Source organism: Heteronotia binoei, chromosome 2 (assembly GCF_032191835.1).
Source record: "Heteronotia binoei isolate CCM8104 ecotype False Entrance Well chromosome 2, APGP_CSIRO_Hbin_v1, whole genome shotgun sequence".
NCBI lineage: Eukaryota > Metazoa > Chordata > Lepidosauria > Squamata > Gekkonidae > Heteronotia > Heteronotia binoei.
In genome coordinates, this window is record NC_083224.1 from 192872639 (window position 1) to 192891150 (window position 18512).

An 18512-nucleotide genomic window follows, 5' to 3' on the forward strand; every position below is an offset into this window, starting at 1 on the left:
CTTCCTCCCCCAAAACAGACACCCTGTGAGGTGGGTGGGGCTGGAGAGGGCTCTCACAGCAGCTGCCCTTTCAAGGACAACCTCTGCCAGAGCTATGGCTGACCCAAGGCCATGCTAGCAGGTGCAAGTGGAGGAGTGGGGAATCAAACCTGGTTCTCCCAGATAAGAGTCCGCACACTTAACCACTACACCAAACTGGCTCTCCCTACACCAAACTGGCTCTCCAGCTGGCGATCACGTGAAGGTGAATTTTCCTTTGAAGCCGATATCTGTGGTTGGACTCCGTCCTACATCGGAGTTAAAAAGGTAAAAGTAGTCCCCCGTGCAAGCACCAGTCGTTTCCGACTCTGGGGCGACGTTGCTTTCACGACGTTTTCACGGCAGACTTTTAATGGGGTGGTTTGCCATTGCCTTCCCCAGCCCTCTCCACTCCCCCCCCCCCGCAAGCTGGGGACTCATTTGACCGACCTCGGAAGGATGGAAGGCTGAGTCGACTTGGAGCCAGCTACCTGAACCCAGCTTATGCCGGGATCCAACTCCAGTCGCGAGCAGAGAGTTCAGACTGCAGTACTGCAGCTTTACCACTCTGTGCCATGGGGCTCTTAACATCGGAGTTAGGCACATGTTATATAGATTAAGAATCTGAAACAGCGAAGAGGTAGTTTGATATTACAGCAGGGCTCGTACTGCAGCATAGGGCCGGCCGATAGAAGGAATGCCCAATATAGTAGTCTCAACTAAGGGCCTGGCGGAATAGCTCTGTTTTACAGGTCCTACGAAAAGGTAACAGTTCAGTGAGGGCCCGGATCTCCAAGGGGAGCTGATTCCACCAGGCTGGGGCCAAGGCCGAAAAGGCCCTGGTCCTAGTTGAGGCAAGACGGTCAGCAGATGTTGTGTGCCGGATCGTAGTGACCTCAGGGGCATATATGGGGAAACGCGGTCCCATAGGTGTGTCGGTCCCAGGCTGTGTAAGGCTTTAAAAGTCAATACTAAAACCCTGAAATTTAAGAAGGATCTAGACAAGCTGGGACGGGTCCAGAGGGGGGCGACGAAGAAGGTGAGGGGTCTGGAGACCAAGTCCTATGAGGAAAGGTTGAAGGAGCTGGGCATGTTTAGCCTGGAGAGGAGGTGGCTGAGAGGTGATAGGATCACCATCTTCAAGGACTTGAAGGGCTGTCCTCTAGAGGATGGTGCGGAGTTGTTTTCTGTGGCCCCAGAAGGTTGGACCAGAACCAGCGGGTTGAGATTAAATCAAAAGAGTTTTTGGCTAAGCATCAGGAAGAACTTCCTGACTGTTCGAGCGGTTCCTCAGGGGAACAGGCTTCCTTCTCGGGAGGTGGTGGGCTCTCCTTCCTTGGAGGTTTTTAAACAGAGGCTAGATGGCCAGCTGACAGCAATGAAGATCCGGTGAATCAGACAGATCAGGAGAGGAAGGGCTGCATCAGTGTTTAGTTCTTGTGGCCCTTCTTTACACACCCAGGGAAATGCTGATTGACACTTTGCGGTTAGTCAGCAATTTTTCACCAGGAGAGTTTGGCCAGAGATCCTGGAGTTTTTTGTCATCTTCTGGGCATGGAGCAGGGGTCACTGGGGATGTATGTGCGTGGGGGAGGCATTTGTGAGTTTCTTGCATTGTGCAGGGGGTTGGACTAGATGACCCTGGAGGAACCTTCCAACTCTAGGGTTCTATGATTCTCCTTCCTGGAAGGTTTTTAAACAGAGGCTAGATGGCCCTCTGACAGCAATGAAGATCCTGTGGATTTAGGGGGAGGTGTTTGTGAGTTTCCTGCATTGTGCAGCGGGTTGGACTAGATGACCCTGGAGTTCCCTTCCAACTCTAGGATTCTATGACAGCAATGAAGATCCTGTGGATTTAGGGGGAGGTGTTTGTGAGTTTCCTGCATTGTTCAGGGTGTTGGACTAGATGACCCTGGAGTTCCCTTCCAACTCTAGGATTCTATGATTCTTCAGGAGGTGGTGGGCTCTCCTTCCTTGGAGGTTTTTAAACAGAGGCTAGATGACCCTCTGACAGCAATGAAGATCCTGTGGATTTAGGAGGAGGTGTTTGTGAGTTTCCTGCATTGTGCAGGGGGTTGGACTAGATGACCCTGGAGTTCCCTTCCAACTCTAGGATTCTATGATTCTTTGGGAGGTGGTGGGCTCTCCTTCCTTGTAGGTTTTCCAACAGAGGCTAGAGGGCCATCTGACAGAGATGAAGATCCTGTGAATTTAGGGGGAGGTGTTTGTGAGTTTCCTGCATTGTGCAGGGGGTTGGACTAGATGACCCTAGAGGTCCCTTCCAACACCATGATTCTATGATTGTAAGTAAATAAGTAAATCAATTATTGATCTCTCCTCCATAAAATTGTTTCACCCTAACCTTCTTGTTTTTAAAGTCATCTGAGCCAGTGCACATCACAGCTCTAATGGTGCAGACAGAAGTCTGTAACTCTGGATAATTTATTGATCTAAATTATCACACACACCCCTGAATTGTCCCCCCCCCCATTTATTTCTGCCTGTCTCTTGAGGGCCCTGGGCCTCCTTACCTGCAGCTCAAAGCAGCCCAGCATGGCAAGGAAGACAAAGGAGAGGCAAAAGAGGCAGACGGGGAGGCTGACTAGGCACTGGAACAGCAGCCGCTTCCAGGGAGGATAATAGAACTCTTCGGCGTTGGTCACCGGGCTGATGCGCTTCACCCCCTGAAGGGGAGGGAAGAAGACAGTTAGCTAATGCATTGTGATCAAACAGCAGCAGCAAAAGAGTGCATCTAGGTCCAGTTTGGTGTGGTAGTGAAGTGCGCGGACTCTTATCTGGGAGAACCAGGTTTGATTCCCCGCTCCTCTGCCTGCAGCTGCTGGAATGGCCTTGGGTCAGCCATAGCTCTCCTGAGAGTTGTCCTTGAAAGGGTAGCTTCTGGGAGAGCTCTCTCAGCCCCACCCGCCTCACAGGGTGTCTGTTGTGGGGGAGGAAGTGAAAGGAGATTGTAGGCCGCTCTGAGACTCTGTCCTTGAAAGCACAGCTTTTGGGAGAGCTCTCTCAGCCCCACCCGCCTCACAGGGTGTCTGTTGTGGGGGAAGAAGGCAAAGGAGATTGTAGGCTGCTCTGAGATTCTGTCCTTGAAAGGGCAGCTTCTGGGAGAGCTCTCTCAGCCCCACCCACCTCACAGGGTGTCTGTTGTGGGGGAGGAAGGGAAAGGAGATTGTAGGCCACTCTGAGACTCTGTCCTTGAAAGGGCAGCTTCTGGGAGAGCCCTCCCAGCCCCACCCGCCTCACAGGGTGTCTGTTGTGGGGGAGGAAGGGAAAGGAGATTGTAGGCCACTCTGAGACTCTGTCCTTGAAAGGGCAGCTTCTGGGAGAGCTCTCTCAGCCCCACCCGCCTCACAGGGTGTCTGTTGTGGGGGAGGAAGGGAAAGGAGATTGTAGGCCACTCTGAGACTCTGTCCTTGAAAGGGCAGCTTCTGGGAGAGCTCTCTCAGCCCCACCCGCCTCACAGGGTGTCTGTTGTGGGGGAGGAAGGGAAAGGAGATTGTAGGCCTCTCTGAGACTCTGTCCTTGAAAGGGCAGCTTCTGGGAGAGCCCTCCCAGCCCCACCCGCCTCACAGGGTGTCTGTTGTGGAGGTGGAAGGGAAAGGAGATTGTAGGCCACTCTGAGACTCTGTCCTTGAAAGGGCAGCTTCTGGGAGAGCTCTTTCAGCCCCACCCACCTCATAGGGTGTCCGTTGTGGGGGAGGAAGGGAAAGGAGATTGTAGGCCGCTCTGAGACTCTGTCCTTGAAAGGGCAGCTTCTGGGAGAGCCCTCTCAGCCCCACCCACCTCACAGGGTGTCTGTTGTGGGAGAGGAAGGGAAAGGAGATTGTAGGCCGCTCTGAGACTCTGTCCTTGAAAGGGCAGCTTCTGGGAGAGCCCTCTCAGCCCCACCCACCTCACAGGGTGTCTGTTGTGGGAGAGGAAGGGAAAGGGGATTGTAGGCCGCTCTGAGACTCTGTCCTTGAAAGGGCAGCTTCTGGGAGAGCCCTCTCAGCCCCACCCACCTCACAGGGTGTCTGTTGTGGGGGGAGAAGATATAGGAGATTGTAAGCTGCTCTGAGACTCCGATTCAGAGAGAAGGGTGGGGTATAAATCTGCAGTCTTCTTCTTCTTCTTCTATGCATGGGAACATCATAGGATCTAAAGGAGTGTCGAACTCATTTGTTACGATAGCTGGATCGGACAGAAATGGGACTTTGTGGGGCCAGGTCATGTGTGTCATAAAATGTAACGCCAGGTCAGGGAGATATAAACTTTATAAAGGACACAGACAAACACACACGCACTCAGCCTAATCCATCTCACTGGCTTGTTGAGGCTCAGTCAACAAAAGGAAGAGAGGCTTGGCGCAGTAGCTCTGCTGTGCGATTGAGAGAGCCTGCGAAAGCAAGTTATTCCTTCCCACCTTTCCTCCCCAAGGGAGGAGCCTCAGCCAATGGAGAAAATAGAGGCTGTAGCTCCTGTGCGATTGAGCAAGCCTGGCAAAGCAAGCTGTGATGCAGAAGGAAGCAAGAGAGAGGGAGAAGGAAGCAGACGACAGCCAGTTGCTCGGGGGCCTGTTTTGGCCCCTGGGCTGCATGATTGACACCCCTGATAAGACTTTGTCTTTTCATACCCCCAAATATATCTGTTTATATCCCACCTTTCCCTAAAAAAGGCTCAAGGCGGCTTACAAAAGAAATGCTCCACTTCCACTCAGTCCAACTCAGGACTCGGGGAGCCAGGGCCCAGTGACTTCCTTTCTGCACCCCCACGGCCATGCCTGAGCCACAAGGCCACCCCCAAGGAGGCCACACCGGCCAGTGGGGTCTGGCCAACTGAGTCTCTTTGGTCCACAGGCCACTAACTAAAGACCTTCCCCTCGGTCCTGGCTTAGAGGGGCCCCCAACTGACCCGGAACTGCGGCCGTGGCTCCTCGATGGACTCTGCGGGTGTGTCGAGGGTCCCCCACTTGTAGGCAAACTCGGCCCCCCGGCGTTTCCACTCTTCCAGAAACAGCGTGGACCAGACGACGTTGAAGATGGCGAAGATCACGCAGCAGACGTCCCGGCTGGTCTGGTTGGGTTGGGGGCGAGGAAGCAAAGAGGGCTGAGCGGCAGGAAGGAAGGCCGGAGAGCCCAGCAAGTCAGCCCAGCTGACTCCACTGCTGTGCATTCCCCAGGCCAGGCACCAAATCCATACCAATCTTTGCACCAACCCAGCATCCAGTTTCCAGCAGGAGAGCGCAGCTCAGAAACCCAGCGGGAAAGCAGCAGCCCTTCCCCTCTCCCAAGGGACGCATTCAGAGGTACACTGCCACAGAATATGGAGGCTCCATTCAGCCTTCCGATAGACCAGGGGTGGCCAAACGTGCTTAATGCAAGAGCCACACAGAATAAACGTCAAACGTTTGAGAGCCACAAGACATGAATGTCAGATGTTTGAGAGCTGCAAGACAGGAAGGGAGGAAGGCAAATAAATGGAGGGAGGGAGTCCGAGCTCTCTGCTCACGACCTGAGTTCAATCCCGGTGGAAGCTGGGTTCAGGTAGCCAGCTCGAGGCTGACTCAGCCTTCCGAGGTCGGTAAAAGGAGTACCTGGCTTGCTGGGGGGAAAGTGTAGAGGACTGGGGAAGGCAACGGCAAACCACCTTGCAAAAAAAGTCTCCCATGAAAACACCGTGATGCGACGTCACCCCAGAGTCAGAAACGACTGGTGCTTGCACAGCGGACTAACTTTACCTTTAATTCCATATTATCTGATGGCTATTTTTTTCTGTTGCATTCCTATTTTAGTTTTAAACTTTATAAGTTTCATTCTGCTATGTTTTAGCCTTTCTGCTGAGGAAGGCATCCTCTTATATGTTGGTGTACCTGCTGGGATGTTATGAGCTACGGCTACGACGATAACAATAAACTTCACTTTAAAAAGGTGGTCCCCCTGTGCAAGCACCAGTCGTTTTCGACTCTGGGGTGACGTCGCATCGCAACGTTTTCCCGGCAGACCTTTTTACCGGGTGGTTTGCCATGGCCTTCCCCAGTCATCTTACACTTCTCCCCCAGAAAGCTGGGGACTCGTTTGACCGACCTCGGAAGGATGGAAGGCTGAGTCAACCTTGAAGCAGCTACCTGAACCCAGCTTCCGCCAGGATCGAACTCAGGTCATGAGCAGAGAGTTCGGACTGCAGTACTGCAGCTTTACCACTCTGCTAAATGGAGCCAGCCAAATATGTAATGAGGACAGTGAAGATTTTGGTACAGACCAGCGTGTAGCAGGCTGTAACTTGGCCTCCCTCATGACTCTGGGCTGCCCAAACCCCCCTTCCTCCCCCCTCCGGGGACCCCCTCATCCCCTCCCCCGTGCTCTCACCTGGTCGTTCTCTGTGAAGGTGTAAAGAAGAGAACCAAAGACAGCAGGGTACACCATGGCTGATGTGTAGAAGCCCAGCCACGCAAAGTACATGGCAATCTTGACGCCAAAGTAGTCGCAGATTTCATCTAGAGGGGGGGCAGGAGAAGAAAGCCACGTCAGCAAGGTGGGAGGGCGCACGCCAGAGTCCCGATCCAAGGCTGGCAGATCCTGGACTAGGGAAGTAACTGGATTTCATGAGCACAACTCTCTACTTCTGGAAGCACAGCCCTCTCTTATCCTGACCGTGGAATGACACTGGATAGAGTGATTTCTGTTGAAATTTGTGACTGTTTCTGCGTCAGCTTTTAAAAATGGCATGAAGTGGTTCAAACGGGCATCTGGGAAAGACACTACCAGGTGCCACAAAAGAAAATGGGCAAATCGAAAAGGTCTCAAGTAACAAGCTGAGAGGCAAAGAGAAACAACAAAAAAAGCACCTCTGGAGATCTGTATTCTGGAGAGCCAGTTTGGTGTAGTGGTTAAGTGCGCGGACTCTTGTCTGGGAGAACCGGGTTTGATTCCCCACTCCTCCACTTGCACCTGCTGGAATGGCCTTGGGTCAGCCAGAGCTCTTGCAGGAGTTGTCCTTGAAAGGGCAGCTTATGGGAGAGCTCCCTCAGCCCCACCCACCTCCCAGGATGTCTTTCGTGGGGGGAGAGGATATAGGAGATTGTAAGCCACTGAGTCTCTAATTCAAAGAGAAGGGTGGGGCATAAAATCTGCAGTCTTCTTCTTGTTAAAAGAGCATCAGATAGTCAGTTCCAGCATTTTACCCAGGGGTGGAATTCTAGAAGGGGATCCTTTGCATATTAGGCCACAACCCCCTGATGTAGCCCATCCTCCAAGAGCTTACAAAAAAGAGGCTTGTAAGCTCCTGGAGCATTGGCCACAACAGGGGTGTGTGGCCTAATATGCAAAGGATTCCACCCCTGATTTTGACTTTGACCCTGAGCCGTTATCAGCGCACCCTCCTCCCTCAAAAAAAGCTCAAATAATTTTGGACAGACCCAAACTGGTGCTAGACTTCCACTTTAAGATGTGTCTGTCAGGAGAGTCACTTTTGGAGGAGACATTTCACCTCCCTTTAGTGTTTATAATTGGGTGATTTTCCCGCCCCCTCCATCATAACCCTTTTATGACCATGAAGTCTATTTGGAGGGAAATGGGGTTCCTGGTTTGCAGAGATGGATCATGCAATTCTCTCCTTATCATTAAAGATCACACCATTATTATCTTCAAATTAGTCACATCCACACCCCCTAAGACTCTGCACAATAAAAATAGTTCGAATATTCAGCCACCGGACTTAAACCTCTGGTATAAAAAGTTATAGAGCAGGGGTGGCCAACGGTAGCTCTCCAGAAGTTTTTTTGCCTACAACTCCCATCAGCCCCAGCCAGCATGGCCAATGGTTGGGGCTGATGGGAGCTGTAGGCAAAAAACATCTGGAGAGCTACCACTGGCCACCCGTTATAGAGTACTTACATAATGGCTAAGCTCTCTGATCACATCAATCAACTTGAACGTCCTCTCTTCTCCTCAACTTTCTCTGCTATCTGGTTTCCAATTTTAGAATATCTCACTTCACAAGAATCGATTCCTAATATAATTAATGATCTTTCTTTATGGTAGGATTTTATCTCATCTCTGCTGTTAGCACTTACAATATGACTTCCTTTTTTAAAAAAAAAAAGAAAAAAAAAGTAAAGGCAGTCCCCTGTGCAAGCACCAGTTGTTTCCGACTCTGGGGTGACGTCGCATCACAACGTTTTCACGGCAGAATTTTTCTGGGGTGGTTTGCCACTGCCTTCCCCAGTCATCTACACTCCCCCCCCCCCCAGCAAGCTGGGGACTCATTTGACCGACCTCGGAAGGATGGAAGACTGAGTCAACCTGGAGCCGACTACCTGAACCCAGCTTCCGCTGGGATTGAACTCAAGTCATGAGCTTGGACTGCGGTGCTGCAGCTTCACCACTTTGCGCCACGGGGTTCCTATGACTTCCTTTAGTTTGTAGTTAATAAGATCAAATACATGATATATGTACATTTTCCTATGAAGATTAAAACTGTACAATCAATTTTAATGAGTAAACTATTCAGCTTATTATGTTCTATGTTTGGTGCATGATCGTACTACATAATATGTATGACCTTTGCATCTGATGATTTAAATGCAATAAGATGTATTTGAAAGAAATATTCAGCCATGATTAAAACTGCCCGGTCTCTACCTCCTCTTTCTGTCCCCTCACTATTGATTGGTTGTCTTGCAGAGATTAGGATTTTGGGGATGGCCCAAACACCCCACTCAGTGCCCATCGCCCATGAGCTGTGCAGAATAGCGTTGGCAATAATTTATGTGTGGAATGGATGACACCCAAGCCCCCTTTAGCAAGAACCTCTTTGGTCTGGTGTTGTTGTTCTCTGTGTGTGTTATCAGATTTGATTCCACGGCTTTTGACAGGAAACACATCTGCCTGTTAACAGAGTTGTTTTCTACTTCATTTGAACTAAAATCTCAGGCAGTGTGCCCATCTCTTCTCAAGGGATATCCCCTGTCACGTTTTTATACAGAGAGGAGAAAAGGAAGCCTTGTTTTCAGGTCATTAAAGGCACCACAAACGTTGCGGCGATTGGAGGCAAAACACAGGGATGTGGGTTTTTTTCCTGCTGTTATTCCTGCAAGTTTCAGTTAACCCTCCCCCCACAAAGATCTTTTTTTAGTGTGCTTTTATATTCATTTAGAAATCAATGTTTAAAATTGGAGGCGTTTCAATCGTGCGGCATCTCACATCTTTCACTTCCCAAACGGCTCTCCCCTCCTGGTCTCACTCTTCACCTCCCTTCCCTCCCCCCCCCCAAGTTTTTCTCCTTCCACTTAGATCAGACCCACTCCACCCTACTTCCCCTGGTGGTTTTTCTTCCTAGATGAGCTACACATTGAACACATTTTGGGGCTAAATCTCAATTAAATTGGGCACTGGGGACTTGCATCCGAATACTGTCGCTGCATTTTGGAACTGTCTAGGTAAGATCCAGAGGTCGTTTTGTAGAAAAATAGGTGGTGGAGCTCATCCAGGGATTGTTATGCAGCTGCACCTACTATTCAATGGACAAGGAGGTGGAACTCTCAGGAGGAGGAGGTGGAACTCTCAGAAAGGTTCGGGAGCTGCACTTCTGTGAGCTCCCACTGATTCCGAGGCCTGGCAAGGCCTCACCTGGAGTATTGTGTTCAGTTTTGGGCACCACATTTTAAGAAGGATCTAGACAAGCTGGGAAGGGTCCTGAGGAGGGCGACGAAAATGGTGAGGGGTCTGGAGACCAAGTCCTATGAGGAAAGGTTGAAGGAGCTGGGCAGGTTTAGCCTGGAGAGGAGGCAGCTGAGAGGTGATAGGATCACCATCTTCAAGTACTTGAAGGGCTGTCCTATAGAGGATGGTATGGAATTGTTTTCTGTGGCCCCAGAAGATAGGACCAGAACCAACAGGTTGAAATTAAATCAAAAGAGTTTCCAGCTCAACATTAGGAAGAACTTCCTGACCATTAGAGCGGTTCCTCAGTGGAACAGGCTTCCTCCTCGGGAGGTGGTGGGCTCTCCTTCCTTGGAGGTTTCTAAACAGAGGCTGGATGGCCATCTGACAGCAATGAAGATCCTGTGAATTTAGGGGGAGGGATTTGTGAGCAGGGGATACCCTGGAGGTACCTTCCAACTCTATGATTCTATGATTGGTGTTGTTAAAATGGCTTCTAATTGCCTTTTCACAGAATCATAAGAGTTGAAGGGGGACTGCCCAGGGTCATCTAGTCGAACCCCCTGCACAACTCACAAACCCCTCTCCCTAAATTCACAGGATCGTCATTGCTGTCAGATGGCCATCTAGCCTCTGTTTAAAAACCTCCAAGGAAGGAGAGCTCCTGGTCTCGGGTTAAAACTGCCTTAAAGACAGCCTTGCCAATTCAAGTTTCATTTTTCTCTCCATTCATACTTAATACTCTTTGCGAAAAAATGCATTTTTTTCTTTGGAGGTTTGAAATGAGCAAAACCTTCACTCTTGAGTTTTAAAAAAAAAATTCTCTCTCTCTGGGCAGAGAATAGGCAGGAAAAGGAAAAGTCAGCTCAATTGCTTTCCAGACTTATCTCAGCCCACCTTCATACAAAGGCCAATACAGGGGTGTCAAACATGCAGCCCAAGGGCCAAATCAGGCCCCCAAGCAACTGGCTCTTGTCTGCTTCCTTCTCCCTCTCTCTTGCTTCCTTCCGCATCACAGCTTGCTTTGCCAGGCTTGCTCAATCGCACAGGAGCTACAGAACAAAACCTCTATTTTCTCCATTGGCTGAGAAAGAAAGGGGGGGGGGGGTGAGGCAGAGCTTACCTTTCTAGGCTCTCTCAATTACACAGCAGAGCTACTGAGCCAAGCCTCTGTTCCTTCTATTGGCTGAGGCTCCCCCCCTCCTCATCCCCTGGGGAAGGAAGGAAAGAGCCAGAGCTTCCTTTGCCCAGTTCCCTGGATCCCATGGGAGAGCTACAAAGAAAGCACCTTTAAGACCAATGAGTGCTAATGTTTTAAGCATGTGTTAAATTTTTTTTGTTAATTGTGGTTGTCTGTGTCCTTTATAAAGTTTATGACTCTGCTACCTAATCTTAAATAGGTACACACATAGCCCGGCCCAACAAGGTCTCGTTTATGTCATATCCAGCCTTCATAACAAATGAGTTTGACACTCCTGGGCTAAAAGGTCTAGCTAGAGACAACTGAAGGGGCCATTCCCCCCACTCTCCCCAAGTAGGGAACAGAGACTTGGAGGAATTAAGACTAGAAAGGCTTCAGGAAGAAACTTTTGGAGAAATCAGGAAAAGCTTCCGCCCTTCCTGCGGGATCTTACTCAATTCCGCAGGTCCTGTAAGACAACCCTCTTCCGGCTGGCCCACAACTAACCGGCCCTGTAGCCCTGTATCCCTGTATACTGACTACTGAATATTGAATATGGAACACCGGAATGCTGAAGACGGTATACCGAATCAGTATTTGAATTTGAATAGAGTGTAGCTTCACGACCGCTGTCTGATTTTTAACGATATGTATATTTATAACAAATGTTGGATTTTAATTATTTAATATGAAATGTTAATTTTAAAGTGTAATTTATTTTTATGTTAGTTTTACATATGTTGTAAGCCGCCCTGAGCCACTCGGTGGGAAGGGCGGGATATAAATCCCAGATAAATAAAAATTAAATAAAAATAAATAAATAACCTGGCCGGGTGGAGGAGGGGGTGGAGAAGAAGAGAGAAGATTAAACTCCAGGAAGAAAGAAGAAAGTTCTCTTTTTGTGCCGAGACCCTCAGAGGCTATCAGAACAGACAGAACTCTTGACTGAGGTCTGAAGGAGGCAGCCATGAGCTATGGGGTTGGCCTGGACAGCTGAAGGAAGCTGCAAGGATGGGATAAAAATCTAAGGCAAATAAATAAAGGTAAGGAAAACTCTGTAGACAGAATCATAGAGTTGGAAGGGACCTCCAGGGCCATCTAGTCCAACCCCTGCACAATGCAGGAAGCTCATAAATACTGCCCCCCCCCCCCCAAACTCATAGGATCCTCATTGCTGTCAGATGGTCATCTAGCCTCTGCTTCAAAACCTCCAAGGAAGGAGAGCCCACCACCTCCCGTGGAAGTCTGTTCCACTGAGGAACTGCTCTAACAGTCAGGAAGTTCTTCCTAATGTTGAGCTGAAAACTCTTCTGATTTAATTTCAACCCACTGGTTCTGGTCCTTCTGGGGCCACAGAAAACAATTCCACCCCATCCTCTATATGACAGCCCTTCAAGTACTTGAAGATGGTGATCCCATCACCTCTCAGCCACCTCCTCTCCAGGCTAAACATCCCCAGCTCCTTCAACCTTTCTTCATGGGACTTGGTCTCCAGACCCCTCACCATCTTCATCACCCTCTTCTGGACCCGTCCCAGCTTGTCTAGATCCTTCTTAAAGTGTGGTGCCCAAAACAGAACATAATACTCCAGGTGAGGTCTTACCAGAGCAAAGCGATACCATCACTTCACGTAATGATATCTGTAACTTCCTAAGCTAGGGAACCCGTCCTATATGTTAACATCCAATAGGGCATGTATACCAGAGGTGGACAATGGTAGCTTTCCAGATGTTTGTTGCCTACAACTCCCATCAGCCCCAGTCAGCATGGCCAATGGCTGGGGCTGATGGGAGTTGTTAACATCTAATAGGGCATGTATAGCAGGGGTGACCAACAGTAGTTCTCCAGAAGTTTGTTGCCTACAACTCCCATCAGCCCCAGCCAGCATGGCCAATGGCTGGGGCTGATGGGAGCTGTAGGGAAAAAACATCTGGAGAGCTACCGTTGGCCACCCCTGATGTATAGAAAGAGGGACAGAGGGATTGCATTTTACCCCATTTCTTTTTAATCCCTTGCTCAATCTGGTGCTGTGCTAACAGTATGCTTGTGAACATTTTCTTTTTAATAAATACTTTATAATCTTGATGCTGGTAGCGGTTCTCTGTACCACACGGACCTCCACCATCTTAGACACGCTGTTTTAAAAGGCCGGGGGAAGGCAGGCAGTTGGCAAATGGCTATTCCTCCAGGGGTGCTGAGGTAGCAAACAGTCCCCACGGCAACCAGGTGCTGGGCAGGAGGGAACACAGCGGCCAGGCCTCAGAACTGGGAAGGAAAGCTGGAAGTTCTGAATCTCCTGACCCTCCAGTGGGCAATTCCTTACAAAGGTCAGGTGGTCGCAGTGGTTACCTCAGAGAGAAAGAAAAGCCTCTCTGGGTGTTGGGGAAACCTTGGAGGGCAGGGTGGAACAGGGCCGGCAAGCCAGTTTTGCCATATTCCTCATCCAGTTGATTCAGATAAGCATGGGTTAAGCCAGGGGTGTCGAATTCATTTGTTATGAGGGCCGGATCCAACATAAAATGAGACCTTCTCAGGCCGGGCCACATGTATCATAAAACATAACGCCAGGCAGCAGAGATGTAAACTTTATAAAGGACACAGACAAACACAATTGAAGATTTAAAAAAAAAAGAAACTTAAAATAAAACACGCTTAAAAAATTAGCTCTCCTGCAATATTTTGTTTATTTGACAGTCTGTGATAACTGACACTTCTCGCCCTGAAGTCTTGCATCAAAACCTGGAGACAATATCTGTGCTGCAGCAATCTTGACTACGCCGTTCAAGCGTTGTTCAGGTGTGTTATCTGTTAAGCTGCAAACCTACTTTTGATTTACTGACGTTCATTGCAGAAATCTCACGGTCCGTGCTTTGAGCCTAAGACCCAGGGGGAAACCTGAAATGGCTAGGCATTGCGAGCTTTTGTACATAAGCTGCTTCATGTGCTGGTCGGCCAATGGAGAAAATAGAGGCTTTGCTCTGTAGCTCCTGTGCGATTGAGCAAGCCTGGCAAAGCAAGCTCTCCCTCCCCCCCCCTTCCTCCCAAGGGAGGAGGCTCAGCCAATAGAGAAAATAGAGGCTTTGCTCTGTAGCTCCTGTGCGATTGAGCAAGCCTGGCAAAGCAAGCTGTGATGCAGAAGGAAGCAACAGAGAAGCAGAAGGAAGAAGATGACAATGAGTCGCTTGTGGGCCTGATAGGAGCCCTCTGGGGGCCTGATTTGGCCCTCGGGCCGCATGCTTAACACCCCAGGGTTAAGCGTTTGTTTTTCTCTATCTCTGTTAGGAGGGATATGAAACCTGAGCTGTGCCACTGCACAGAGCAATGACATGACCTCCGGGACTGTGGGGAGGCCTGTGAGCAAATACCTTGGTGGGGTCTCCTGGACTGGTAACATACCCAGAGGCTGTGGCTCGCAGATGGCTTGTACCCAGGATTTCATCAGTCGGTGGAGAATCCGCTGCTCGTGGATGGGGAAGACCTGCCGGAGGATGCCGCGGGCGGCTAGTTCTGGGACTGCAAAAGAATAAGAACATAAGAGAAGCCATGTTGGATCAGGCCAGTGGCCCATCCAGTCCAATACTCTGTGTCACACAGTGGCCAAAAAACCCAGGTGCCATCAGGAAGTCCAGGACACTAGAAGTCCTCCCACTGTTTTCCACTTCCCCCGCTCTCTCCACTGTCCGTTTTCTGCTTCCCCAGTGCTCCCCATGCCCTGTTTTCACTTCCCCCACTCTCTCCACTGCCCGTTTTTGCCTCTCCGCTCTCCCTGCTGCCCGTTTCTGCTTCCGTCGCTCTCCCCGCTGCCTGTTTTCGCTTCCCCCGCTCTCTCTGCTGCCCGTTTTCCACTTCCCCCGCTCTCCCCTCTGCCTGTTTTCCGCTTCCCCTGCTCTCTCCACTGTCCGTTTTCCACTTCCCCCACTCTCCCCTCTACCTGTTTTCCGCTTCCCCTGCTCTCTCCACTGTCCGTTTTCCGCTTCCCCCACTCTCCCCTCTGCCTGTTTTCCGCTTCCCCCACTCTCTCCACTGTCCATTTTCCACTTCCCCCACTCTCCCTGCTGCCTGTTTTCCACTTCCCGCACTCTCTCCACTGCCCGTTTTCGCCTCCCCCGCTCTCTCCGTTGCTCTCACTGCCCTTGCTGCCGCCGCCACTCTCCTTTTTAATTTATTTTTAAAGTGTATGACATCATTTTGGGCCCCAGGGCCCCTCCACCTAGAATTTTATTCCCTGGGCCCCTCCCCCGTCTAAAAGTTTCCGGCTACGGGCCTGGCCCCCTCTAAACATTCCAGTCCCATAATACAATTTGAAAACGGTCAAAATTCAGAGTCAGTGGCAGGTTGTGCCTTGTGCGTGTGCAAAGTCTGGGTCCCACTCGCTTCACCTGCATGTGCATCCCTCACAGGGTTGCCAACTCCAGGTCAGGAAAATTCCTGGAGATTTGGGGGTGGAGTCTGAGGAGAGACTTCCATGAGGTACAGTGCCATAAAGTCCACCCTCCAAAGCAGCCATATTCTCCTGGGGAACCAATCCTTGTTGTCTGGAGGGCAGCTGTAATCCCAGGACACCTCCATGCACCCACAACTCCCTCCCCTCCCCTCCCCTCCCTTCCCTCCCTCCCTCCCTCCCTCCCTCCCTCCCTCTTTCTTTCTTTCTTTCTTTCTTTCTTTCTTTCTTTCTTTCTTTCTTTCTTTCTTTCTTTCTTTCTTTCTTTCTTTTTTTCTATTTCCCGCCCTCCCCTGACAGGCTCAGGGTGGCTAACAACAGTTTAAAAACATTAGCAAACATATTAAAATTAGATCTATAAAAACACTTCCACATATATTAGGGCCTTAGGGCCCCAGTTCTCACTCACTGATTGGCTGCCCCTCCAGGAAGTGAACGTTATGAAGCATCTCGCCTTGTTTGGCCCGCAGGTTCTCCAGCCAATACCTGATGACCGTCTGCCGTTCCTGCAAACAAGACAGAGAGTCACATACTGATTTATTTATAAAGTGCCCAACATAATGAACAAACTGGAAGACGTTTATCTTTGCTAGCTGCTTTTATTTTGGTTTAGTATGATTTATTATTTTGATTTCAATGTGATGGTAACAGTCGATATTGCCTTCAATATACTGTATGTATTGAACTGACCAATAAAGACAATTTATAACTTAAACAAAAAAAAGGACAGTCACAGAATAGAAATGTAGGGGAATCCAAACCACACAGCTTCCATGAAAACCAACCTCAATAAGAACCAGCCAATACAAAAAAATTATATCAAAATAAATGCACTATAATATAAACCGAGGAGCTAAACAGGGAAGGGACGCTGGCACAGTGGTAGAGCATCTGCTTGGTAAGCAGAAGGTCCCAGGTTCAATCCCCGGCATCTCCAACTCAAAAGGGTCTAGGCATGTAGATGTGAAAAGCCTCAGCCTGAGACCTGAGACCCTGGAGAGCAGGGGAGGGAGGGTGGCTCAGAGGTAGAGCATCTGCTTGGTAAGCAGAAGGTCCCAGGTTCAATCCCCGCATCTCCAACTAAAAAGGGTCTAGGCATGTAGGCGTGAAAAGCCTCAGCCTGAGACCTGAGACCCTGGAGAGCAGGGGAGGGAGGGTGGCTCAGAGGTAGAGCATCTGCTTGGTAAGCAGAAGGTCCCAGGTTCAATCCCCGGCATCTCCAACTAAAAAGGGTCCAGGCAAGTAGGCGTGAAAAACCTCCGCTTGAGACCCTGGAGAGCTGCTGCCAGTCTGAGTAGACAAGACTGACTTTGAAGGACCGAGGGGGGTCTGATTCAATAGAAGGCAGCTTCTTCTTATGAGGGATGGTGGCTCAGTGGTAGAGCATCTGCTTGGTATGCAGAAGGTCCCAGGTTCAATCCCTGGCATCTCCAACAAAAAAGGGTCCAGGCAAGTAGGCGTGAAAAACCTCTGCTTGAGACCCTGGAGAGCCGCTGCCAGTCTGAGGAGACAATGCTGACTTTGATGGACCCAGGGGGGTCTGATTCAGTAGAAGGCAACTTCATATGTTCAGCACTATGAAGTCACCCTTTAGGGGAGGGACGGTGACTCAGTGGTTGAATGCCTGCTTGGTAAGCAGAAGGTCCCAGGTTCAATCCCCGGCATCTCCAACTTTAAAGGGTCCAGGCAAATAGCTGTGAAAAACCTCTGCTTGAGACCTGGAGAGCTGCTGCCAGAATGGCTTTGATGGACCCAGTGGGGTCAGAAAGGGGGAAGAAGGCACCAGCGATTTGGGGCGGGGAGGGGGAAGGAGGATGGGAGAAGCGGCGGCAAAGAGAAAAAGCAATTTAGGGAGGGAGGGAAAGGAATTTTTTTAACAAAAAGGTGGGGGTGCCTCATTTGGCGCCCCTCCAGGGCCAGCGCCTTAGGCAAGCACCCAGTTTGCCTAGTGGAAGAGCCGGCCCTGACTGTAGGAGCTGACTGTAGGAGCCAGTTTGGTGTAGTGGTTAAGTGCGCGGACTCTTATCTGGGAGAACCGGGTTTGATTCCCCACTCCTCCACTTGCACCTGCTAGCATGGCCTTGGGTCAGCCATTTCTCTGGCAGAGTTTGTCCTTGAAAGGGCAGCTGCTGTGAGAGCCCCCTCCAGCCCCACCCACCTCACAGGGTGTCTGTTGTTGGGGAGGAAGGGAAAGGAGATTGTAGGCCGCTCTGAGACTCTGTCCTTGAAAGGGCAGCTTCTGGAGAGCCCTCTCAGCCCCACCCACTTCACAGGGTGTCTGTTGTGGGAGAGGAAGGGAAAGGAGATTGTAGGCCGCTCTGAGACTCTGTCCTTGAAAGGGCAGCTTCTGGGAGAGCCCTCTCCAGCCCCACCCACCTCACAGGTTGTCTGTTGTGGGGGAGGAAGGGAAAGCACAAGTCCTCTGGACAGAATCGGTTTGCACCTGCTAAGTAAAGAAGATATTGGATTTATATCCCGCCCTCCACTCCGAAGAGTCTCAGAGCGGCTCACAATCTCCTTTACCTTCCTCCCCACAACAGACACCCGGGGAGGTGGGTGGGGCTGGAGAGGGCTTTCACAGCAGCTGCCTTTTCAAGGACAGAGGCTCAGAGCAGCCTACAATCTCCTTTCCCTTCCTCCCCCACAACAGACACCCTGTGAGGTGAGTGGGGCTGGAGAGCGCTCTCACAGCAGCTGCCCTTTCAAGGACAGAGGCTCAGAGCGGCCTACAATCTCCTTTCCCTTCCTCCCCCACAACAGACAGACTGTGAGGTGGGTGGGGCTGGAGAGCGCTCTCACAGCAGCTGCCCTTTCAAGGACAACCTCTGCCAGAGCTATGGCTGACCCAAGGCCATTCCAGCAGGTGCAGGTGGAAGAGTGGGGAATCAAACCCAGTCCGCACAATTAACCACTACACCAAAATGGCTCTCCAGTGAAGCTGTCAGGAGCTGTCATAGATCAGGAACTGTTAGTTGCATTAGACTCCAGCCTGAAGTCTTACTAGCAAGCATATGCTGACACTTTGGACTATGATTTTGACTGAAATGTTATGTTACGGATATATAAATTATTCTGATTACAAGCTGAAAAGAATAGCTTGAATGAATATAGCATGATTATTTGAAATGCATTTTGTACAGCATTTTGTTAGTTTCTAATCATCTGTACGTTGTGGTTTCCCATTGTGTTTTATCCCCAGGTGGGGGGAGGGGATCCCCCA

At 50.2% G+C, this 18512-nt stretch overlaps 1 protein-coding gene across 1 annotated transcript in view; it reads right to left on the reverse strand.

Moving 5' to 3' along the window:
* Positions 1-18512, reverse strand: part of ANO8 (anoctamin 8) — a 70006-nt gene that overhangs the window by 26985 nt on the left and 24509 nt on the right. The window contains exons 3-7 of the mRNA XM_060233114.1: positions 15702-15824; positions 14248-14364; positions 6378-6505; positions 4924-5085; positions 2550-2702 (exon numbers count right to left, since the gene is read on the reverse strand). Coding sequence (XP_060089097.1) covers positions 2550-2702; positions 4924-5085; positions 6378-6505; positions 14248-14364; positions 15702-15824 — 683 coding nt within the window. The remainder of the gene's footprint in view (positions 1-2549; positions 2703-4923; positions 5086-6377; positions 6506-14247; positions 14365-15701; positions 15825-18512) is intronic.